The 20,500-nt window shown below is 44.1% G+C and overlaps 1 protein-coding gene across 26 annotated transcripts in view; it reads right to left on the bottom strand.

The window, feature by feature from the left end:
• LOC18438113 (uncharacterized) overlaps positions 1-20,500 on the bottom strand; it is a 67,221-nt gene that overhangs the window by 20,206 nt on the left and 26,515 nt on the right. For all 26 annotated transcript variants that reach the window (XR_016056786.1, XR_016056781.1, XR_016056782.1 and 23 more), the window contains one exon: positions 837-1,057. Coding sequence is in view for 11 of the 26 variants with exons in the window: in XM_011626594.3 (XP_011624896.2) it covers positions 837-1,057 (221 nt within the window). In the remaining 15 variants the exon portion in view is untranslated. The remainder of the gene's footprint in view (positions 1-836; positions 1,058-20,500) is intronic.

Raw genomic sequence — 20,500 nt, 5'->3', positions numbered from 1 at the left:
CTCCATAGAGAATATGGGCAGTGATGCAGAGCCAAGCCCCCCCCCCCGGACAGGCTTCCTCTCTCTCTCTCCACCACCATCCATTACTTATGGACAAACAAGCTATAATTTTTTACCAGAAACTGTACGATTATAGGTTATGGTATACTTTCTCCAAGAATTCTTCCTTATAGCATTCACTATACATAGTCACTGCCTGTAGGAGAATGCTATAAGGCAGTAAATCACCGATGAACTACTCAACAAAAACAAAAAATAAAAAGCAAAAGCAAGTCAAAATAGTTAAGAAATTCACACCAATATTTACAGAAAAAAGACCCATCTCTCAAAAACTGCAGGTATAAGCAAATATTTCATCGTAAAAATATTGGGGAAGTCTTTCTACAGCAACAATCAAATTTATGATGAGCAAGAAAGCAACTTTCCTTTTTGATGAATAACAAAGAAAGTAATAATAGACCTAAGAATAAGCAGAAATTTGACTGGTATGTAGTGCAACAGTTCGATGGACTATGGAGAAACCATAGTCCACTGGAACATCAGCATCCAATGAAATGATGAATGGTGATGGAGAGAGTTGGATGCACCACCAGGTTCATGCTTGTTCTGACAGGTCCCAGAATCTCTCTAACACCATCCATCATTTCAGTAGATGGTGATGACACAATGGACTACGGTTTCTCTATATCTGTCGGATTGTAATACTTTCTCCGTGAACAAAAGCTTAATATTTCATACAACAATTTAGACTCCATTATCTGTCACTTTTAGAAAATCAGGTGTCATTGGTCAAAGAGTGACCTTAGAAAATAAGCACTCTATGATAAATAACTCACCCTGGAAGTTGACCAGCATGTTCTGCAGTTGGCATTGGTTTCCCATGGCTCAAACAATGTAGAGGCCTCATCAAGCTCAGATCACTGACAGGGATGGGCCTCTCTGAAGGCATCTGGCCACATTTCATTGAGATCATGCGCGTATCCCATACCAATGTGTTGTTCCCCGTGCTTGATGCATGGAAGTATCTACCGCAACTGCTGAATGAAACAGATGTCACCTGAAACAATCAAAGCAATATCCTAATTCCAATAGGTCTTTAACAACACAAGAACCAATAAAGGCCTCAAAAGTAAACGTAAATCTGGAATAAACTAGAGTACAAGCAGATCAGATTAGAAGCACGGGATTCACACCAGACATAGAAGAAAAGGATTAGTTGTATGTACATTGGCATAAACACCCCCAAAAGATTATGAAAAAGTGACAATGGTGTTAACAATAACGTATTAAGAGACATGACATGCGTGAAGATACTTGTCCGTGACAAAGTCATGTATTGGATAGGTTGAACTGTCAATTCCAAAAGCTGGTCCTTTCTTTAGCTTTGGGTTGTGTTCTGTCAAGCTCTGCTTCCATGTTGGGAATTTTTTCAAGCTCTTCCTATTTGTTTGTCAAATGCTCATATGAATAGCTCCACACGTTGTGGATTGTCTCAGATTGATGGCAAATAATAATTACAATTCATCACATGCCATCAACTCCTACATGTGAGGACAAACCTCAAGAACTCTCATACAGTTATACTCCTGGTTGGATGCCACTTCCAACAATATCATCAGAAAAGAACTAAATTTGAGTCTGTGGAAGTCATTGTTCTGGTGTGTTTTGAACCGTGGCAAATGTAGCCATTCATTTCAAGGTGGTAACAGGCTTTATAGAAGGTTGACGCTCTTAAGCCAAATGTTTACTGTTAGCCATAGTGGTCAGGGGTGTATTCATAATTTTGCATATTGCTGTAAATTATTATTGTATTTGTAGTTCATGTTCATTATAAAGGACAATTACGTACTTTCTGAATTTAATATCTTTGCGTGCAGTCCCTCACTCACGAATAAATTAGGGGCCACATCACTCTTCTTTGGCTTCCTCTCCATCCATTTCTACCCGTACCACAACTTGTTTCTCTCTCAAGTATTCAAGGTGATATTTTAATATGGTATCAAAGCAAGGTACAACCATTAGTGTGACCCATTGATCAAAGGTACCAAAATCTCTCTTTTCATCTCTTCTCTTGTTGATTATTATTTAGATTATACCTCCTTAAGCTACCTATAGCTACCTAGCGCTAATTGTCGATATTAGAGTTTCTCTTAACCCTAAATTTCTTCTTTTCTCAAATCTCTTGACCCTAAATATTTATCTTGACGTGAATACTAAACCCTAGTTACTGTTCATGTGAACAGAAAATTTCCTTTTCCTTTCCAAAAGACAGAGGAATGACAAAAGGGACAAAAAAGAAGAAGTAACACCTTATTTCCATTACTTTCTACTCATTCGATCCCATCGAATCTTCTAGTCTCCTCAATATTACTTTCCCAAAAGTTACCATCAACTTTCTTCTTCCAATTTCATTGTATGGAAAGGAGTTATGATTCCTTTCATCAAAAGCCTACAATTGATGGGTCACATTGATGGATCGAATCAAGAATGGGATGGGGCCTTGGTGGTAAAACCACCGCCCCCCAGGCATGAAGTCTCGTCTTCCATTCTCACAAAAGCATAGGGGCCCAAATCCCCACTGACTTGCCTTTTATAGGAAAGGAGCTGGGTCATGGTGTTAGCACCTCCATACCTAGTTACCACGATGTGGTTTCCAATTCTGCTGACACCATCTATTGACACTTCAAAAAAAGCAAACTCCCTAATCTACAAGAAAATACGGATAGGGGTCTGTCTTTCCCACTGAATTACCCAAAAAATAAAAAAAACATTGGTGGATCGCGCAAGGCACCACCACAGTTCATCGCCAGAGAAGAAGTGCGTACAGAAGGGAAGCGTGAAAAATTGTAACCCTTAACCTTAAATATGATGATTGGCTTCTCAAGGATCAAGGATTAATTGGGTGACTTTTTTTTCTTTTTTGATAGAAATTAACTTAACATTAAATGAAAATAATTTACATGAGTTTGTCGATACTGTGAGGCCTCCATACATGTCCTCAACAGCATCATGGTCCCTGAGAGGAGGACCTACAAAGACCTGTACTACAAAGACTTACACAACAGCAGAGTGGGCTTACAACAGAGAGGGGGCTTATATCAGTACCCAAGTACAAAAGCGGACAAAAGGGTAGTTTAGAGCTTTAGACCTTTTCGCGCACTATAACAAGAGTAGAGAAAAGAAGTCAACAAAAGACGGCTAGGGCTAGTAAAGATGCCCTTTTACACAATTAAACATCCTGTTAGATATGTTGCCGGGCCGCTTCTTTAGCAAGTGCGTCTGCCGTTGCGTTTGCGGTGCGCCTCCAAGTGACTTCCAAGTCCCTGCATAAGTGATCGATCTCATCAAATATATGACCCAAGTACCAAGGTGGGTCTCTTTTACCAGAACCCCACTTTATGATGTTTTTGGCATCTCCGTCGATTTGTAAAATTCTACCCCAAGAATTATTAAAGAGCTTGATTCCAGTTAGGAAGGCCTAAGGATTAATTGGGTGGATTAATTTTATATTTTCATAAATACATTGTCATTTTATATTTTCACTAAATATATTATCACAAATGGTCGATATAGACGTGCTGAAGAATTTATGGAAAGAATTACAAAACTCTTATGCCAAGCTGCCTCAAACAAGTCTAATGCACTTGAGACAATAACTTCTTAATTGTAACAAGGAAGATACGTGCATATCTGAATACCTGGCCAAAATCAAAAGAATATGTGATTAACTTCCTATGATTTTGTTCATAGGACACCAAGACTCGACCTACGCGGAGGCTAAGGCCCTTCTGGTGGGCCTCAACAAGGTGCTTCTGTTAGCACATGGAGCAGAAGGCATTATGTTGGAATCAGATTCTCTCAACAGCATTAATGGAGCCACACAACTGTGATCACCTCCATGGAGGTTTTCTTCCATTTTTTATCATATTTTTTATTTATGCAACTCCCTTCGTCAGATGTCCTTTACCCACATATACAGAGAGGCTAACTCGGAGGCAGACAGATTGGCCAGGGAAGGAGCAATCCTTGGTCTGTAAGCATAATGTGATTTCACTAGGGAAAGGAAGGAAAAGGAGAAGGGGGAAAAAAAAAAGAAGAAAAAAGGCAGAGAGAGAAAAAAAAAAAGGAAGCAAAAGGACATGGTTTTTAAGCTTAAATCCCTGGACCCCATTTTAGTTTTTTATTAGCAATATTTCTATTCTTCTTTACAGTCACCCTCTAAACCCATCTCTACCTTCTCCCAAGGGACCTTTTTTTACCACGGTTAACTCACCACCAATTTTTCTCACTCTGCCACATCTATTCCATTTTTCTATTCATATCTCCCCCCTATACACTATTCTCTCTCAATCTCCTTCCCATGTCCACCTTTCTGGCGGATGTCATCGCCCATTGCAGTAGCTGTGGCCGCTGAATTACAAAGAAGGAACATAAAGCTCGCTACAGAATTCCAACAAGAGATGAAGAACCTAGATCTGCCGCAACAACAAAGATAAGTAATTCTATGACTTTATTCACCCATCTATCTCTCCTCATGTCTCTCCCTCTCTCTCTTCTGCTACTATATCCTCCTCACCTGATCCTCCCCCACATCTCACCCAGCTTCACCTCTCTCTCTCTCTTTTTTGCTATCACATTCTCTTTCCTCTCTAATCCCCCCATCTCTCTCTCTTCTGCTACTATATCCTCCTCTCTTGCTCCTCCCCCACATCTCACCCAGCTTCACCTCTCTTTCTCTCTTTTTTGCTCACATTCTCTTTCCTCTCTAATCCCCCCATCTCCTCTCTCTCTCTCTTTCTCTCTCTCTCTTTTCTACATTCACATTATCTTTCCTCTCTAATCCCCCCAGCTTACCTATTCAATCATATCCTTTTTCCCCTTTTCCCCCCATTTAAACTTTGTTCCAGCTTATCTTTCTTCTAAACTTCATATCCTTCCCCCACCCTCTCCATCTTTACGCCTCCTCCACTTATACTCTCATAACTTCCATCCTTTACCTTCTCCCCCCTCGGATAATCTGGTAGATAGCAGTTCGCACTCATTGCTGGAAAGCTCTTCTTCCTTTTCTTGGAGTATCGTCTCTAGGAAATCTGGCTTAGCCAAGCGGCGCCACCGCCGGAATCTCCATGACCTTTTTCCTGGCAAGAGAGTTTACCGACCAAGTTTTCCGGCCAGTCAACGGTCACCGGTCTTCCCAGTGGATACCGCGTGACATACTACCATTGCTCTCTGGGGACGATGGGGATGGCGATGTCAGAGAGTCGACGCCGAACGCTTCTGTTGGGCCTACCCTCTTAGACCCAATCTCAGAAGGCGATGGGGTTGGTAACAACTATCACCTTCCATCGGGTCCCCTGGTTTCATCGACCCATCGACTCGGTAAGGAGGTAGTAGAGGATTCTGGGCCTTCAACCTTTTTTAAGGACCTGTCTTCCTCAGTCAGGGCTGAGAATTGGGGCTCGGTAGCTGACCTGATCCACTAGGGGAGGAACTCATTGGACAAAGGTACACCAGCCGCCCTGACGTCTGTCCCTACGACCACGCGACAGGCGCCCCTTTCCCCTAGTGTCCTAGGCTCTCTTGAGGAGACAACTGCCACCTTTTTGCCGCCTTCCATTGCTTCGGCTGCAGGTGCTGTCCACTCGTATGATGCTTCGCTCTGCCCAAGAAACCTTCCTGTCTCTCCCTCTGCCACTTGGCCTCCCGACACATCACCCCCCTGACGGTCCACCTAACGTCGTCCTCCTCTCTCTCTTTCCCAACCTTGAAGATCCACCCAAGCCTTCTTGTGAACTTTCCCTTTCTCAGTGCTCTCCATCCATCTCGAGCCAGGAGCCGCTAGCTTCCTTCCCGTCGACTCCTCCATGCAGGTCTTCTTTGGGCCTATTTGAGGATGCTTATACCATAGTCGAGAGAGTCGGTTCATCTTGCCCTCTTCACCCTGAGTCCCCCTCTATTCTTTCCCTGACCTTCCCACCCCTTCCCTTCTTTTGCCACAGTGACCCTTCTCTGTTTGCTTCATCTTTGCCTATGGAAGTTGAACCTTCTCTTCTTCCTTTCGGCATCATCACGGTACACTCCCTCCATCCTTCTCCCCTTTACCCTGCTCACCTCTCTAAGCTTCTTGGACCATGGCTCCCTCAGCCCTCTCTCCTTATTCCTCTTGACAGGACTATGACGATTCTCTTCCCTTACAAGCTCTCTCCTTCCTCGCCCCTGAACCTTGGTCCCCAACCTTTTCCATATCACTATTTATCTTTCTACACCCCCCTCCTTCTCTGCCTTTAAACCCCTGCCCTTATCTCGTGTCCAACTGCTCTAGACCCCTACACAGCCCGCAGCTTCATCTGGGCACCCTCTTGGTTCACCACCCACTTCTGCTCCCTCCCAGGCTAACCCTATTTCAGTGTCTCCTGCAGTTCCGTCGCCTAATCTTAGACTAAGGGAACCTAAGCTCTTGCTGTCTGTCCTTCTCTCCCCTGTTTCCCCTAGACAGTCCTCCTCCTCCTCTGAACCTTCAGTGATTGCTCCTAAATCACTATCCCTTGCACCCTCTTCTTCATGCTCGAACGAAGGCAACCCAAAGAGAGCTAGTGAGCTAGATAAGATTCGAGAAGCTGACAGGATGAAGGAGATCTGCAGGGTTATGGGATTTGAACATCTTGGACCCGAAGGCCTGGCACATCGGTTCTTGCAGGCGGACGCCCATAGCAAGTTCAAGGTGAATATCAAAGGACATTGTGAACTATTTAACCTCTTCTCTTCTATAAATTATGACAATCTCGCTTCTGAAGACTAGCCTCTTCCCACCACTACCCAAACCCCCCCTACTCTTAGGCGGTTGCCCAGGACTACCTCCCCCCTGCTTTTCCCCTTAACTTATGAAGATTCTATCTTGGAATATTAGAGGGTTGGGACAGAAGTCCAAAAGGGATTCGGTGAGAGACTTTTCTACCAAACTGTCTCCATCGATCCTTGCCTTGACAGAGACTTAACAACCAGCGCCTACTCTGCAGTCCATCCGCAGTGTGTGGGGCAGAAGGTCGTGTCAATGGGAAATATTACCAACGACAGGGGCCTCTGGCAGGATTTGGGTTATTTGGAACCCAACTGAGTTTAATCTCCTATCGTCTCACATAAGATATTTCTCGATCACTGTCCTATCCAGGACAACAGATGGTGCGCTGCTTAAATTCTCCGCCATCTATGGTCCAAACTCAGCTTCCCTTCACCGCCGTCTCTGGTCTGAATAGAATCTTGTCACAGCCTTACCACATTCTGCATGGTGCCTGGGTGGTGATTTCAACATCACCTGTTGGTCTCATGAGAGAAACCTCAACACCAATGTCTCCCAGGGAATGCTGGATTTTTCTGACTTCATCTCTCTACATGAACTAGTAGACATTCCAACTCACGGGAGTGCCTTTACCTGGTCTAACCACTCTGCTCAGCCTTCTCAAGCCAAACTGGATCGTTTCCTTCTGTCACTGAATTGGGAAGTTGCTTTTCCAGATTCACATGCTCTTACCCTGCCTAAACCTACCTCAAACCATCGCCCCATTCTTCTTGATACCCAAGCTTTTAATAGGGGGCCTAAACCCTTTTAATTTGAACTAGCTTGGTTGGAAGAGCAGTCCCTTGCGACTCTCATCCTTAGTTGGTGGAATTCTTTCTCTTCCCAAGTCTCAGGTAGAGAGGGATTCAATCTACAAACCAAAATCTAGCTGCTCAAAAAGTCCTTGAAAAATTGGAGACAATCTCGGCCATGGAATTACTATCACTTAAAAAGCTCTTGGCTCCAGTGCATCCAAGACCTTGATAAAATTGAGGAAGTCAGACACCTGTCAAACGCTGAAGAACAGTTACGAACCCAATCCAAGCTGGAATACCTTGCTACCATCAAGAAAGAAGAGCTTTTTTGGTACCAGAGATCCTGGGTTAAATGGTTAAAAGTAGGGGATCAGAACACTGCCTTCTTTCATCGTATAGCCAACTGTAGAAGAAGAGAGAATATGATACCCACAATTAAGGTGGATAACAGTTTTCATACCCAGCCAGTTGAATCGAAAATGCCATCCTGAATTACTTCATGTCCCTCTATTCTGCCCCTGTGGGACTCAGGCCTAGGATGAGCACTTTGGATTTCCATTCAGTTCCTAATCTTTGGTTCAACGAGTTGGAAAAACCTTTTACAGTTGAGGAAATCTCAAGCACCATTGATCAACTAGCAAAAGACAAAGCACGGGGGCCAGATGGCTTTCCCATGGCCCCATTTAAATCTTTCTTGGGTACTTTCCTACCTGACATCAGAAGTTTCTTTGAAGAATTCTATCATAGGGGGAACCTAAAATAAAGCTATCAATGCTACCTTTATAGCCCTTGTCCCTAAGAAAGAAGGTGTTGAAGAGCTTAAGGACTTCCGTCCAATTAGCTTACTCAACGCTTCATACAAAATTCTGGCCAAGGTATTGGCCTCAAGACTCAAGCAGGTCCTTCCTCTCACCATATCGCAGCCCAAATCAGGTTTCATCCAAGACAGGTTGATCCCGGATGGTGCGTTGGTTGCTCATGAGTGTATCCACTCTAGGCACCTATCCAAGAAACCACGATTGATTTTCAAAATCGACTGGGAGAAAACTTATGACCATGTGTACTGGCAGTTACTGGATGAGACTATGGCAAGAATGAACTTTGGCCCTCGATGGAGAAATAGATAAGAGGCTGTATTTTCACCCCCCAATTTTCGGTCCTTATAAATGGTAGCCCTAAAGGTTTCTTTGCTGTTTCGAGGGGGCTACGTCAAGGGGACCCACTCTCTCCCTTTCTTTTCACCATAGTTGCCGAGGTTTTCAGCGGGTCTATCTCTCGTCTCTACCAGGAAGGACTTCTTTCGGCTTTTCTCTGTAGCTCACAAGGCCCATGGGTATCACACTTGCAGTATGCAGATGATACCTTAGTTTTCTTAGATGCGGTCCCCCAACAAATCAAGAACCTCTGAATCTTCCTCAAATGCTTTGAGAATGCCACTGGCTTCAAAGTAACTATGGAAAAATCTAAGATGATGGGAGTGGGCCACACACTTCAAGAAATCAGTTCCATGATTCCTTCCTACGACTGTAAAGTAGAGGACCTTCCTACCACTTACTTGGGGATCCCTTTAGGTTTATGGAAACCCAAAAAGAGACATTGGGCCCAAGTGTTTGATATGGTTGATAGGCGTCTTGCTGGATGGAAAGGAAGATTCCTTTCCCTGGCCGATTGTTCTACGCTAGTCAAGACTACTTTGGCAAACTCCCCTGTCTACTTAATGTCCATTTTCCATATGCCAATGTCAGTGGCTAAGAGACTGGATCAACCGATGAGAAACGTTTTGTGGTCTGGCTAAGCTGAAAAAACGAGGCATCATCTTATCTCTTGGAACAGAGTCCGACTACCCAAAGCCCAAGGTGGTATAGGTATCAGAGATCTAAGAAAGCATAATCTGGCTCTTTTGGGGAAGTGGTGGTGGAGATTGGCCACCCAACCAAACTCCTTCTGAGCACAAGTTTTTCGGAAGAAATATAACATTCCGGACCACATTTGGGTTCCTGAAAGGCCCTCACGGAGTAGGGCTTCAGGAATTAGGAAATCCCTCGCCTCCTCTCTTGCTCTGTTCAAGAAAGTGATTCGTTTCCATCCTAAACACGTAAACAGAGTTCGCTTTTGGTCTGATCAGTGGATTGGACATGCTCCCCTTAGGGACCTTTTTCCTAACCTGTTTCAACTCACTTCCAACAAAGAGTCCAGTATTGCAGATGAAATGGTCTTGGCAGGGGGGGGGTAGATCTTGGAACCCCTCGTTTCGAAGGAATCTTTTCGAAGAGGAAACATTAAAGTTCTCCACTATATCGGCTGCTCTTCACCCAGTGTTCCTACCTTTAGTGATTCTTTGGTATGGACACTATCCCCATCTGGTAAGTTTTCAGTAGCATCTTTCTATAAGCTTCTTATCCAGCCCCCTACTTTCCCTCTAAATCCCATTTCTCCCCTTTTCAATGTGTGGAACACAATAGCTCCAAAAGTTCAATCTTTCAATTGGATTGATGACTGTCATAGGGCCCTCACTCTTGATCAGCTCCAAAAAAGAGGCCTACCACTCCCAAACAGATGTAATGTGTATGACAGAGGAGGAGTCTAACCCCCACCTCTTTCTACACTGCAGTGTGGCTTACGAGCTTTGGACACTGATCCTACAATTGTTTTGTCTCAATTGGGTCCTCTCCCTCATTCGATAAAATACTTATTTCTTCTTTATTCTGGAGGTCCTTGGCCCAAAGCAGGTAGAAACTTGTGGAGGGCAGCTATCGCTGCTACAGTATGGGTTTTATGGCTTGAAGGAAATGAGAGGGTCTTTCAAGGGCATAGAAATGAAGTTTCTGGGCTGTTTCATAAGGTTACATCACTTGAAACCTTTTGGGCCTCCACCCATAGGACCTTTGGTGGGATTCCTATGAGTTCTTTCCTCAGACAATGGGACAATATTATCCGAATTCAGCCTCTCAAGCTAAGGCGACCTCACAACTGGTTACCTCCACCAGAAACTGCCATTATTGTTCCATTGGAAACCCGGGCCCCTAAGGAGTAAGGGGAGTTTTCCGTGACCACAGTCGAAATGTTCTCTTGACATACTCAGAATTTGTCGGACATGGAGATTCACAATTCAACGAAGCCTTGGCACTCCTAACGAGCCTAAAATTTTTTAATCCATCTTGGGGCCAATCCTTAGTGGTGGAAGGAGATGCTAAAAACATTCTTTCATGGGCAGCAGGCACCACCACCTCTCCTAGGTACCATTCTAGAATATTTGATGAAATTTGCCACTTATGCAGGGATACCAACGTTTGTTGGAGGCATACTTGGCGGACGTCGAACGAGTTAGCCGACTTTCTTGCTAAAGATGGTGCGCGACGACGACCACACTGGAAAGACAATGAATGGTCCACCTCCATTTTTGCACTGGACCTTCGAGATCTCCAAGGACACTAGTTTTTTGGTTGTACATTTCTGTAACAGGGCACGCTTATAAGCCCAATTTTTTGTATCCTCCTTTTTGGTTAAAGCCGCTTCAAAAGGAAATAGATTGTATAGGGTTTTTGGCTTAGTTTTTAGACTGAGATACCTGTCTCCTAGGTATTCTCGATCCTCTCCTCCCTCTTTCTGCTGTATTCTTCAACTTTTATAGTAATACAAAGTTAACATTATCAAAAAAAAAAAAACTTCCATCCTTTACCTACACCCCACCCTCAAAAAAAAAAAAAAAAAAAGGACAACATTTACCAGAAGATATCTTCAATCCCATCATCTTTACAACATCCCTCTGGTCTACCCACCGAAGAACAGCTAGCCTTTTGAAGATGCAGTACTCATCGAAGGCAGTACCGCCCAAGCCTTAATTTCTTGAAGGATGGGCTGGTAGTCGATAGCACTAACTAGTGGGCCACCTTAAGCTAAGCTGACCCACTCACCTCTCCACTGAAGACCCTCTGCTCAGCAGCATCTCTTTCTTGGCTGCCAATTCCTTCACAGAAGCTTTCTCTCTGCAGGGAAGGCCACTACAGTTTATTCTGTAATCAGCCAACCTCTCGTAGTAGCAGTGCTTATAGAAGATAGTCCTGCCCAAGTTTTTATCTTCTGAAGTTGGGGTTGTAATAGATAGCCCTCTCTAGAAAGTCATTTTTACCTCTGCTGACCCACTGTTGGCTGCCAATTTGCATACAAGGCATGACCCCTCAGGGGAGCCTACTCTAGCCACTTCCAAAGTTACCTTGCCTCTTGAGGTACCAGTGTGCAACAGGTCCACAGTGCTACTCAAGCCACTTCCAAAGTCAGCCTGCACTTTGATGTACCAGTGCTCGTAGCAGAAAGTGCAACAGGTCCACAGTGGTTATCTTCTTGCTCATCGACCAAAACCCCACTGAGGATGCCTGATAGTCTACCGACAGTGTTTTACCTTTTATTGCCTTCGCTGTATTTTATTTGTCTCCCTCTTCTCCCTCGACTCTTTTTTCTTTTCTTCTTCTCGCTCCCTCTAGTTTGTTTTCTGAGCACCTAACTTGTAGGCTGCCATCTTCTTTCGCTCTACTTATGTAATTTTCTAATATTTAATACAGGTTAACCTTTCCTCAAAAAAACTTGCTATGATTCAACATCTGTTAGTGATACCAACAAAGTGCACATTGCCTTGAAGGGTCTTCAACTTCTTCAATATGAAGCTATGTTCCCTAAAAAGAAGACGGGACAACAATCAAGTGCGAAATCCTATAACATTTTGCTTACCAACAATAATTACTCATCTCCTGGGAATGGTTTCGTGGAGGTAGAGGCAGAGGAAGAAATGAGAGAGCACGTGGAGGTCATAGTAGAGGAGGATTTTATGGAAACTGCTGGGCGCAACATCCTACCTCTAACTAACAATAATAACAATAGGAACTCCAGGTCAGGGCCCTGATATCTTACGAATTGGAGTCACACTGGCCATTGGCTGGAAGAACTTTATGGAAGGCTACTGTGGGTGCTACCATATGGATAATATGGGTAGAAAGAAATAAAATAATAGAATTTTTAATGGACTTAAACTCCATTTACCAGCTCTATTCCACAGGGTAATATAGCTGGCCTCTTTTTGGGCCGCTAATCACAAGACGTTCTCAGGATTATCAAGGAACTTTTTCCTTTGCCGATGGAAAAATATCCTTAACCACCAGCCACAAAAAGTTTCAAGAGCTAACAACTGGCAACCACCACCATAAGGTAGCATCAAGCTGAATTTTGATGGTTGCTCCCTAGGGAATCCTGGCCCGACTGGCGCTGGGGGAGTCTTTAGAGATCACCATCGAAACATCCTCCTAACCTACTATGAGCATCTTGGCAGCAATGACTCCCACTACGCAAAAGCTATGGCTCTTTTTATTGGGCCTGAAAAAGTTCAATCCGTCTTGGGGCACACACCTAATTGTGGAAGGAGATTCTCCAAACATTCTCTCATGGGCAAGCGGGGTGATCCCTCCCCCATGGCAACTAACTACAATTTTTGATGAAATTGCTCACATTTGCAGGGGTATAGACATCTCCTGGAAGCATACATGGAGGACGTCCAATGAGCTTGCAGATCTCATGGCGAAAGAGGGAGCTAGAATCCAAGTGGAAGAGCACACCAGGTCCTACTCCTTTTTTGTTTTGGACCACAGGAGCACTACGTAGCCCCTCTCGACTCGGGCACTCCTCAGCCCTTGTTTACTTTTTGAAAAATCATTGTTATTCATTGTAATTGGGCAGGACTTATAAGCCCTTTTTTTTTTTTTTTTGTACATGATTGACTGATGTATTTTTTACCGAGAGTCACTCTTAGTAGGTGCTCTCGGTCCCTTCTACCTCTGTAATTATTACTGTCTCAGTAATACAATGTTAACATTTCTCAAAACAAAACAATAGGAGCTCCAGTCAACAGAATAGTGGTATAATGTGTCAGATCTGTTAAAGGCGGAGCTAATCAGCCACTAACAATTATAATAGAAATGATGGATACCCAAGACCACGATATGAGAGTAACCAGCATGTTGCCCTAAATATTTCTATAGCTAAGGTTGTGTTGCTCTAAATATTTCTGTTGAATACATTTATGGAGGGTCTTGGTGTCACATCTCCATCTAAAGTTGCATGGATTGCTGATAGTGGAGCAGCCAACTATTTTGACAGGAAGTTCAGGTATGTTCTCTTTCCTTGCCCCTTACTCAAGTAATGGGTCTATTATAGCCAGAGACAGGTCCTCTCACCATATTACACATGTTGGGAATGTCACCATTCAGTCTTATGAAGGCCCTATACATCTCAAAAATGTTTTCTTTGTCCTTAATTTCAAACGTAATCATATTTATGTGTCACAACTAGCTAGAGCGAATCATATCTCTTTATACTTACTCCTGGTTGTGTTTTATTGAAGAACCAACTATCACGGCGAATGTTTGCTAGAGGTTCCAAACTCCAGTCATGTCAATAAGGATGCCAATGTGTGGCATCATAGATTGGACATTGTAATATTTAGTTCTTAAATAAGTTCTGTAAACAAGGGCTTATTTCTTCTAACATTGATCCTCCTGGCGAATTTATTTGTCATGGTTGCCAACTGGGTAAACATGTCAATGCCAATTTGCCTTTTGTTTGTAATAGTAAAAGAGCTTCTTCTCCATTTGAGTTAGTGCATTCTGATGTATAGGGTCCAACACCAACTGCATCTCCTTACAATTCCCTCTTTCATGTGATATTTGTTGATGACTTCTCTAGATTTACGTAGATTTTCTTCCTTAATAAAGAATCTCATTTGTTTAAGAGATTAGACATTTCAAGTCAGTGTTTCAAAAAGTGCTAGGTGGGACCTAGGCGGTTGGGGCGGTCTAGGCTGCCCAACACCTAGGCTGGCGGCCAGAACCTGGGCGGCCTAGTAGAAATTGTTTTTTTTTTTTTTGAGTTTTTCTCTCTAAAATAGGCTCTAACGGGTTTTAGGTTTCAAATGAACCTAAAACCCACAATTTTGCACCTTTAGTATTAAAAAAATGACCTAAAAATACCTTCAACGAGGGGTATTTCCGCCCCGCCCACCTGGGCAGCCGTCTAGGCGGGTTCCTGGGCTCCCAGGGATATCCACTTTTTTTTTTGCGCCTAGGCCTAAACAATGCACCCAGGCCCCCAGAACCGCCTAGGCGTTGGGCAGTCCGCTTTTTGAAACATTGTTTCATGTTGTTTGTTGAAGCACTTCCATACGCAAATTTTATACTTTCATAATGATGGAGGGAAGAGTACTCATCTCAAATGTTTAAAAATTACCTAAAGTAAAATGGGATAGGGCAACAAATTTCCTATCCATATACTCCATAGCGAAATGGAGTAGCAAAAAGGAAACATAGACATATAAATGAACTTGGATTATCTCTTATATTTCTTAGTGGATTTCCAATTTTTTTATGGACTGAAGCTTTCCATACAGCCACCTTTTTGATAAATACACTTCCAACTAATGCATTAGATGAAATCATACACTACTTGGAAGAACTCCTTACTATATTATGTTGAGGAGTTTTGGATGTTGGTGTGGATAGTAGCCTAAGGAATACTCTTGATCTTAAGGAAGAAACATGTAATTTTTGTGAGATACCCAAATGATCATAAAGGCTATAGATGCTAATGCCCCCAAACAAAAAGAACTTTTATTTTCTTGACATCTAATGTTAAGGGCCTGTTTGATAACTGGAAAGTAAATGTCCCCTGGAAATTGGAAGTTCTTCTTTGCTGGGAAAGAAAGAAGTTATATAAGGAAGTTCTGAGTTGACAACCTGTTGAAATCAGGGATGGATCCATGTAATTCATTCATGAAAAGGTTCAGAAGAGTGAGGCCTCTGAGGTTTGAGAACTCTTGTGGGATCTCTCCTGTTAATGCATTGTTAGAGAGGTCGAGATTTGGTAAGGCAGTAGAGTTTGCACTTGAGAGAGAATTAGTCAGCAAAAACAGTGCGTCTAAAAGCTTGAGAGAGCCCAAACTTTCAGGGATTGGGCCTTCTAGAGCACAACTAGAGAGATCCAAGTGATGGTAATTGAGCAAATTGCGCAATTCATATGGAATTCCACCTTGAAAATCACTGTAATAACCCATGTAAAGCTCTCTCAAATTGTTGAAATTGCCTACCAATTAGATCATTCCAGGCAAGAGAGAGAAACTCAAGCTCTGAGAAATTACCATAGCTTGGAGGTATGGTCTTATAGAAATAGTTACCACCAAGGTCAAGATACTTCAAATTCTTCAGCCATGAAAGACTCAAAGGGAGGTTACCTTTGAGGTTGTTATTATAGGCATCGAGGACTTCAAGTTTCTTTAGGCCTGAGAAGCCCCAATCCAAGCTTCCATTGAACAAGTTGTTGAAGATGTTCAGAAAGTGAAGGCTTAAAAGCGAGGATATTTTGGTCGAAAATTTTTTTTTTGATAATTGTTAACATTGTATTACTAGAGAAAGATAGAGATTACAAAAGGTGTAGGACTTAAAGCACCCTCACTGGGTGGCAATCAGTAAAAAATACATCAGTCGAATACATGCAGATGGGCTTATAAGATTCGCTCTACAGACAAGATTTACAGTGACAAAAGGAAAAATAAAAGGCTGAGCAGTGTCTTGGAGCGATAGAAGATGGGCTATCTAGAGTGGTTGTGGTCCAAAACAAAAAAGGAGTTGGACCTGGCCTGGAAATCCATATGTAAGCTAGCTCCCTCCTTCGCCAGTAGGTCCGCAAGATTGTTAGACGCCCTCCAAGTATGCTTCCATAAAACGTTCGTATCCCTACAAAGGTGGGTAATTTTATCAAAAATGGAAGACAGTTGCCAAGGTGGGGGGGACAAGCCACTTGCCCAAGATATGGTGTTCAAAGAGTCTCCTCCCACAATCAGACGAGTGCACAAGGAAGGGTTGCGAAATCTCAAGCCAAAAAGAAGGGCCGAAACGTCAGCATTTTGGGAGTCAAAGGTCCCAAGGTGCACAGAGAAGGTGAAGAGAACATTTCGCTGGCTAATCTTTGAAGACCCCCCTAGCGCCTGAAGGGCCTGGGTTACCAAGAAAGCAGCCATCCAAGTTTAACTTGATGCTGCCAGCTGGTGGTGGCTGTCAGTTGCTCGCTCTTGAAGGTTTTGAGGGCATGTGAATGAGGCCATTATTCCAATGGGAGAGAAGGGTGTTCCGAGATAGGCCAGAGAAGGTCTTGTGGTTAGAAGCCCAAAAGGTAGTCTGCGAGACAACCTTGTGGAAGAGAGCAAGTGCTGAAAGGTGGGCACCGTTGAAAGTACGGTTGTTCCTTTCAAGCCATAAGGTCCAAATGGTTGCAGCCACCGCGGCCTTCCATAAGGTTTTTCCCGCCAGAGGCCACTGGGTTTCAAAGTTATAGAGGATCAAGGCTCTGACCAGTAAGACCAAAAAATTGAAGCAAGAGGGACCAAAGATTGTGGGAAAGTTCACAGTGAATGAAAGGTGAGGGTTGGATTCCTCCTCACAAAGACAGAGAGCACATCTATTGGGTGTAGAGAGACCTCGCTTTTGGAGTTGGTCGATGGTGAGGGCTCTCTGCGAGCAGGCGATCCAATTGAAGAACTGAATTTTAGGTGGGGCAATGGTGGACCACACTTTTGACGAGATAGAGGTGGGGTTGAGGGGAAAGGTTGGGGATTGGGTAAGTCTCTTGTAGAAAGAGGTAACAGTGAAAAGACCAGAGGGGAAGAAGCTCCAGATTAGATTATCATTCTCAGAAAGCGGGAGGAAGTGAGAGGAAAGGGCACCCAAAAGTTGTTGGAACAGCATGCTTTCTTTGTCTGAGAGATTTCTACGAGAGGAGGGAGTCCAGGTTCTCCGTCCCCCTGAAAGAGGCATTTCGTCGGCGACGGAAGAGTTAATATTAGAGGAGAGAGAGAAAAGGGTAGGGAAGACCTTGCACAGAGGGAAACTATCGAGCCAGAGGTCAATCCAAAACTTGACCATGGAATCTAAGGTGCCTTCTGAACTGGGGCAGCGAGGAGGCTAAAGACAGCCACACCCCTGAAGCTTTGTGTTTATGTATTCTCTTTGGAACCCATGTACCTTCTTGAATACGGTATTTGCTGTGTAGCAACTGAGCCCAGAAGGAGTCTGGTTGAGTGGCTAAGCGCCACCACCATTTGCCTCGTAGGGTAGTGTTTTGTTTTCTGAGGGTCCCAATGCCAAGACCCCCTTGCTTTCTAGGTAGGAAAACAATATCCCAGGAAACGATGTGAAACTTGATCTTCTCTGCCTGTCCCGACCAGAGTTGTCCTATGCGGTTAGACACCTGTACTGGCATCTAAAACAGGGACATGAAGTAAATTAGGATGATTGCCAATTCGCTTTGATGAGAGTAACTCTTCCAGCAGGGGAGAGGTATCTACCTTTCCAAGTTGCTAGGCATCTCTCTACCTTATCCAAAACTTGAGACCAGAGTCTCTTTTTAGGTTTCCCCAAGCCCAGAGGTACGCCCAAGTAAGTGGAAGGGAGGTCTTCCACTTTACACTCCCAGTCAAGGATGACAGTGGCAAATTCTGTTTTTGACATGGCTACTGCCATCATTTTGGATTTCATCATGTTAACCTTGAACCCTGTAGCTTTCTAAAAGCATAGGAGGAAGAGTTTGAGCATGTCGGTTTCTTCTCAGGAGGTATCAAGGAAGACGAGGGTGTCATCTGCGTATTGCAGGTGTGACACCGGGGCCCCTAAGAAGTAGTAGAGAAGCGTGAGAGGAGGCCAGACTGGTAAAGGCAGGAGAGGGATCTAGAAAAAACTTCCACAGCAACGGCGACGAGAAATGAGGAGAGGGGATCCCCTTGGCAAAGTCCCCTATGAGCAGGGAAGTATCCTTTCCGTGACCCATTGATGAGGATGGACAAATGGGGGTGAGAGTAACAACCTCTCATCCAATTCCTCCATCGATTTCTGAAACCCATTCTCCCCATGGTTTCATCCAAGATGGACCAGTCGACGTGGTCGTAGGCTTTTTCCCAGTCAATTTTGAAAATCAGTCCCGGTTTCTTGACTAATTGTCTCGAGTGAAGGCACTCGTTGGCTACAAGGACCCCATCCAGAATCTGTCTATTTTGAATGAAGGCGGATTGGGAGGAAGAGATAACAGAGGGAAGTACAAGTTGGAGTCTAAAGGCTAGGACCTTTGCAAGAACTTTGTAAGTAGAGTTCAGGAGGCTGATAGGGCAAAAGTCCTTGATTTCCTCTGCCCTTGAACTTTGGGTACTAGGGCAATGAAGGTGGCATTAAGAGCTTTATGGATGATTCCTCTAAGGGAAAATTCATCGAAGAAATTCAAGAAATCAATTCTGAAAGTGCTCCAAAAAGTTTTGAAGGGTGCAATCTGGAAACCGTCATGGCCAGGGGCTTCGTCAATGGCGAGGGCTTTAATAGCTTGTAAGATTTCAGCCTCAGAGAAAGGTTGCTCTAACGAGCCAGCTAAGTCTTCTGAGAGAGGCAAGAAATCTAGGTCGGCCATTCTAGGCCTGGGATCAGCCGGGGCAGTGTATAAGGTTTTGAAGAACTCTAGAATGTCCTGCTCAATTTGTGTTGGTTGGTCCAGAAGGCTATTGTTAACTCTGAGAGTCGAGATTGTGTTGTCCCCTCTGCGACTATTGGCTATGCGGTGGAAGAAAGTGGTGTTGAAGTCTCCGACTTTTAACCACTTTATTCGAGATCTTTGGTGCTAGAAGATCTCTTCTTTTTTAAGGGTAGCCAAGTAGTCTAGTTTTGTTTGAGCCCTAAGGTTAAGTTTCGAGGTGTCCAGGGCTCTTGTTTCTTCAAGGTGGTCAAGGTTTTGGATAGAGTCCAGGCGGAGAGATTTGGTTTTGGAGTAATTGCCGAGGAGGATTTTGCTCCAGGTTTTGAGGGAAGTTTTAAGGCGCAGATTTTTAGTCTGTAGTTTGTACCCTGCTCTACCCCTAACCTGAGGTGTAAAAGAGGCCCACCAAGTAGGTATTACAGAAGCAAGGGGCGTCTCTTGTAACCAAGCCAGTTCAAACCGGAAGGGTTTAGGCCCTCTTTGCACAGCGTTTGTATCCAGAAGGATAGGACAATGGTCAGACCCTGGTTTGGGTAAGGCGAGAGCAATGGATCCAGGGAAACATTCCTCCCAGCTGGTGGAAAAGAGGAAACAATCAAGTTTTGAGAGGGTGGGATTGGGAGAGTGGTTGGACCAGGTGAATTGGCTCCATTGAAGAGGGCTATCGATGAGTTCATTCCTGGTGAGGAAATCAGTGAAATCCCTCATGTCCTGGGATATGGAGGTAAAGGAGTTTTGCTCATAGGACCAACGCGTGACGTTGAAGTCTCCTCCCAAACACCACAAGGGGTGTGGCAGAGCTGCAACGTGATCCAATTCGAACCAGAGTCTGGGTCTGAGCAAGGAGATGTTAGGCCCATAGACGGCCGTGAATTTCCAAAGGGATCCGGCAGGAATACTAGAGAGTAGAACGGTAACCAAGAAATCCCCTAAGTGAGAGGAAATGAGGGTATGTTCCAATGGGTTCCAAACCACCCAGATGCCACTTGAAGCTCCAATCGTCGATAAAGCTGCCCGCTGAGTAGGTTTATGCCCCCAAATTTGGCGGATGAGCTGCAAGGTGGGCTCTGGTTGTTTGGTTTCCACAAGTGCCAGAACAGTAGGAGAGAGTTTGAGAACAAGGTCTTTGACAGCTTTCTTCTTGACCTCTTGACCCAGTCCCCTGATGTTCCATGAAACAAACTTCATGGATTAGTAGAAGAGTGGGGGGAGGAGGCCAGCTTAGAAGACCTCATGAGGCAAGAGACTAGAGGGACAGAGGGGGTGTCTCGGGGGGGCTTGTCCTGCAAAGAGGGAGAGGAGAAGAGACTAAGAAGTTCCCTGTGTCCTTTGGGTCTCACCTTGAACCTGCAAGGCACGTCAG

The sequence above is a fragment of the Amborella trichopoda genome, chromosome 6 (assembly GCF_054954075.1).
Source record: "Amborella trichopoda isolate Santa Cruz 75 chromosome 6, AtrichopodaSantaCruz75HAP2 v2.0, whole genome shotgun sequence".
Taxonomy (NCBI): domain Eukaryota; kingdom Viridiplantae; phylum Streptophyta; class Magnoliopsida; order Amborellales; family Amborellaceae; genus Amborella; species Amborella trichopoda.
Note: the sequence above shows the minus strand (reverse complement) of the source record. Positions and strands in the feature narration are given on the sequence as shown.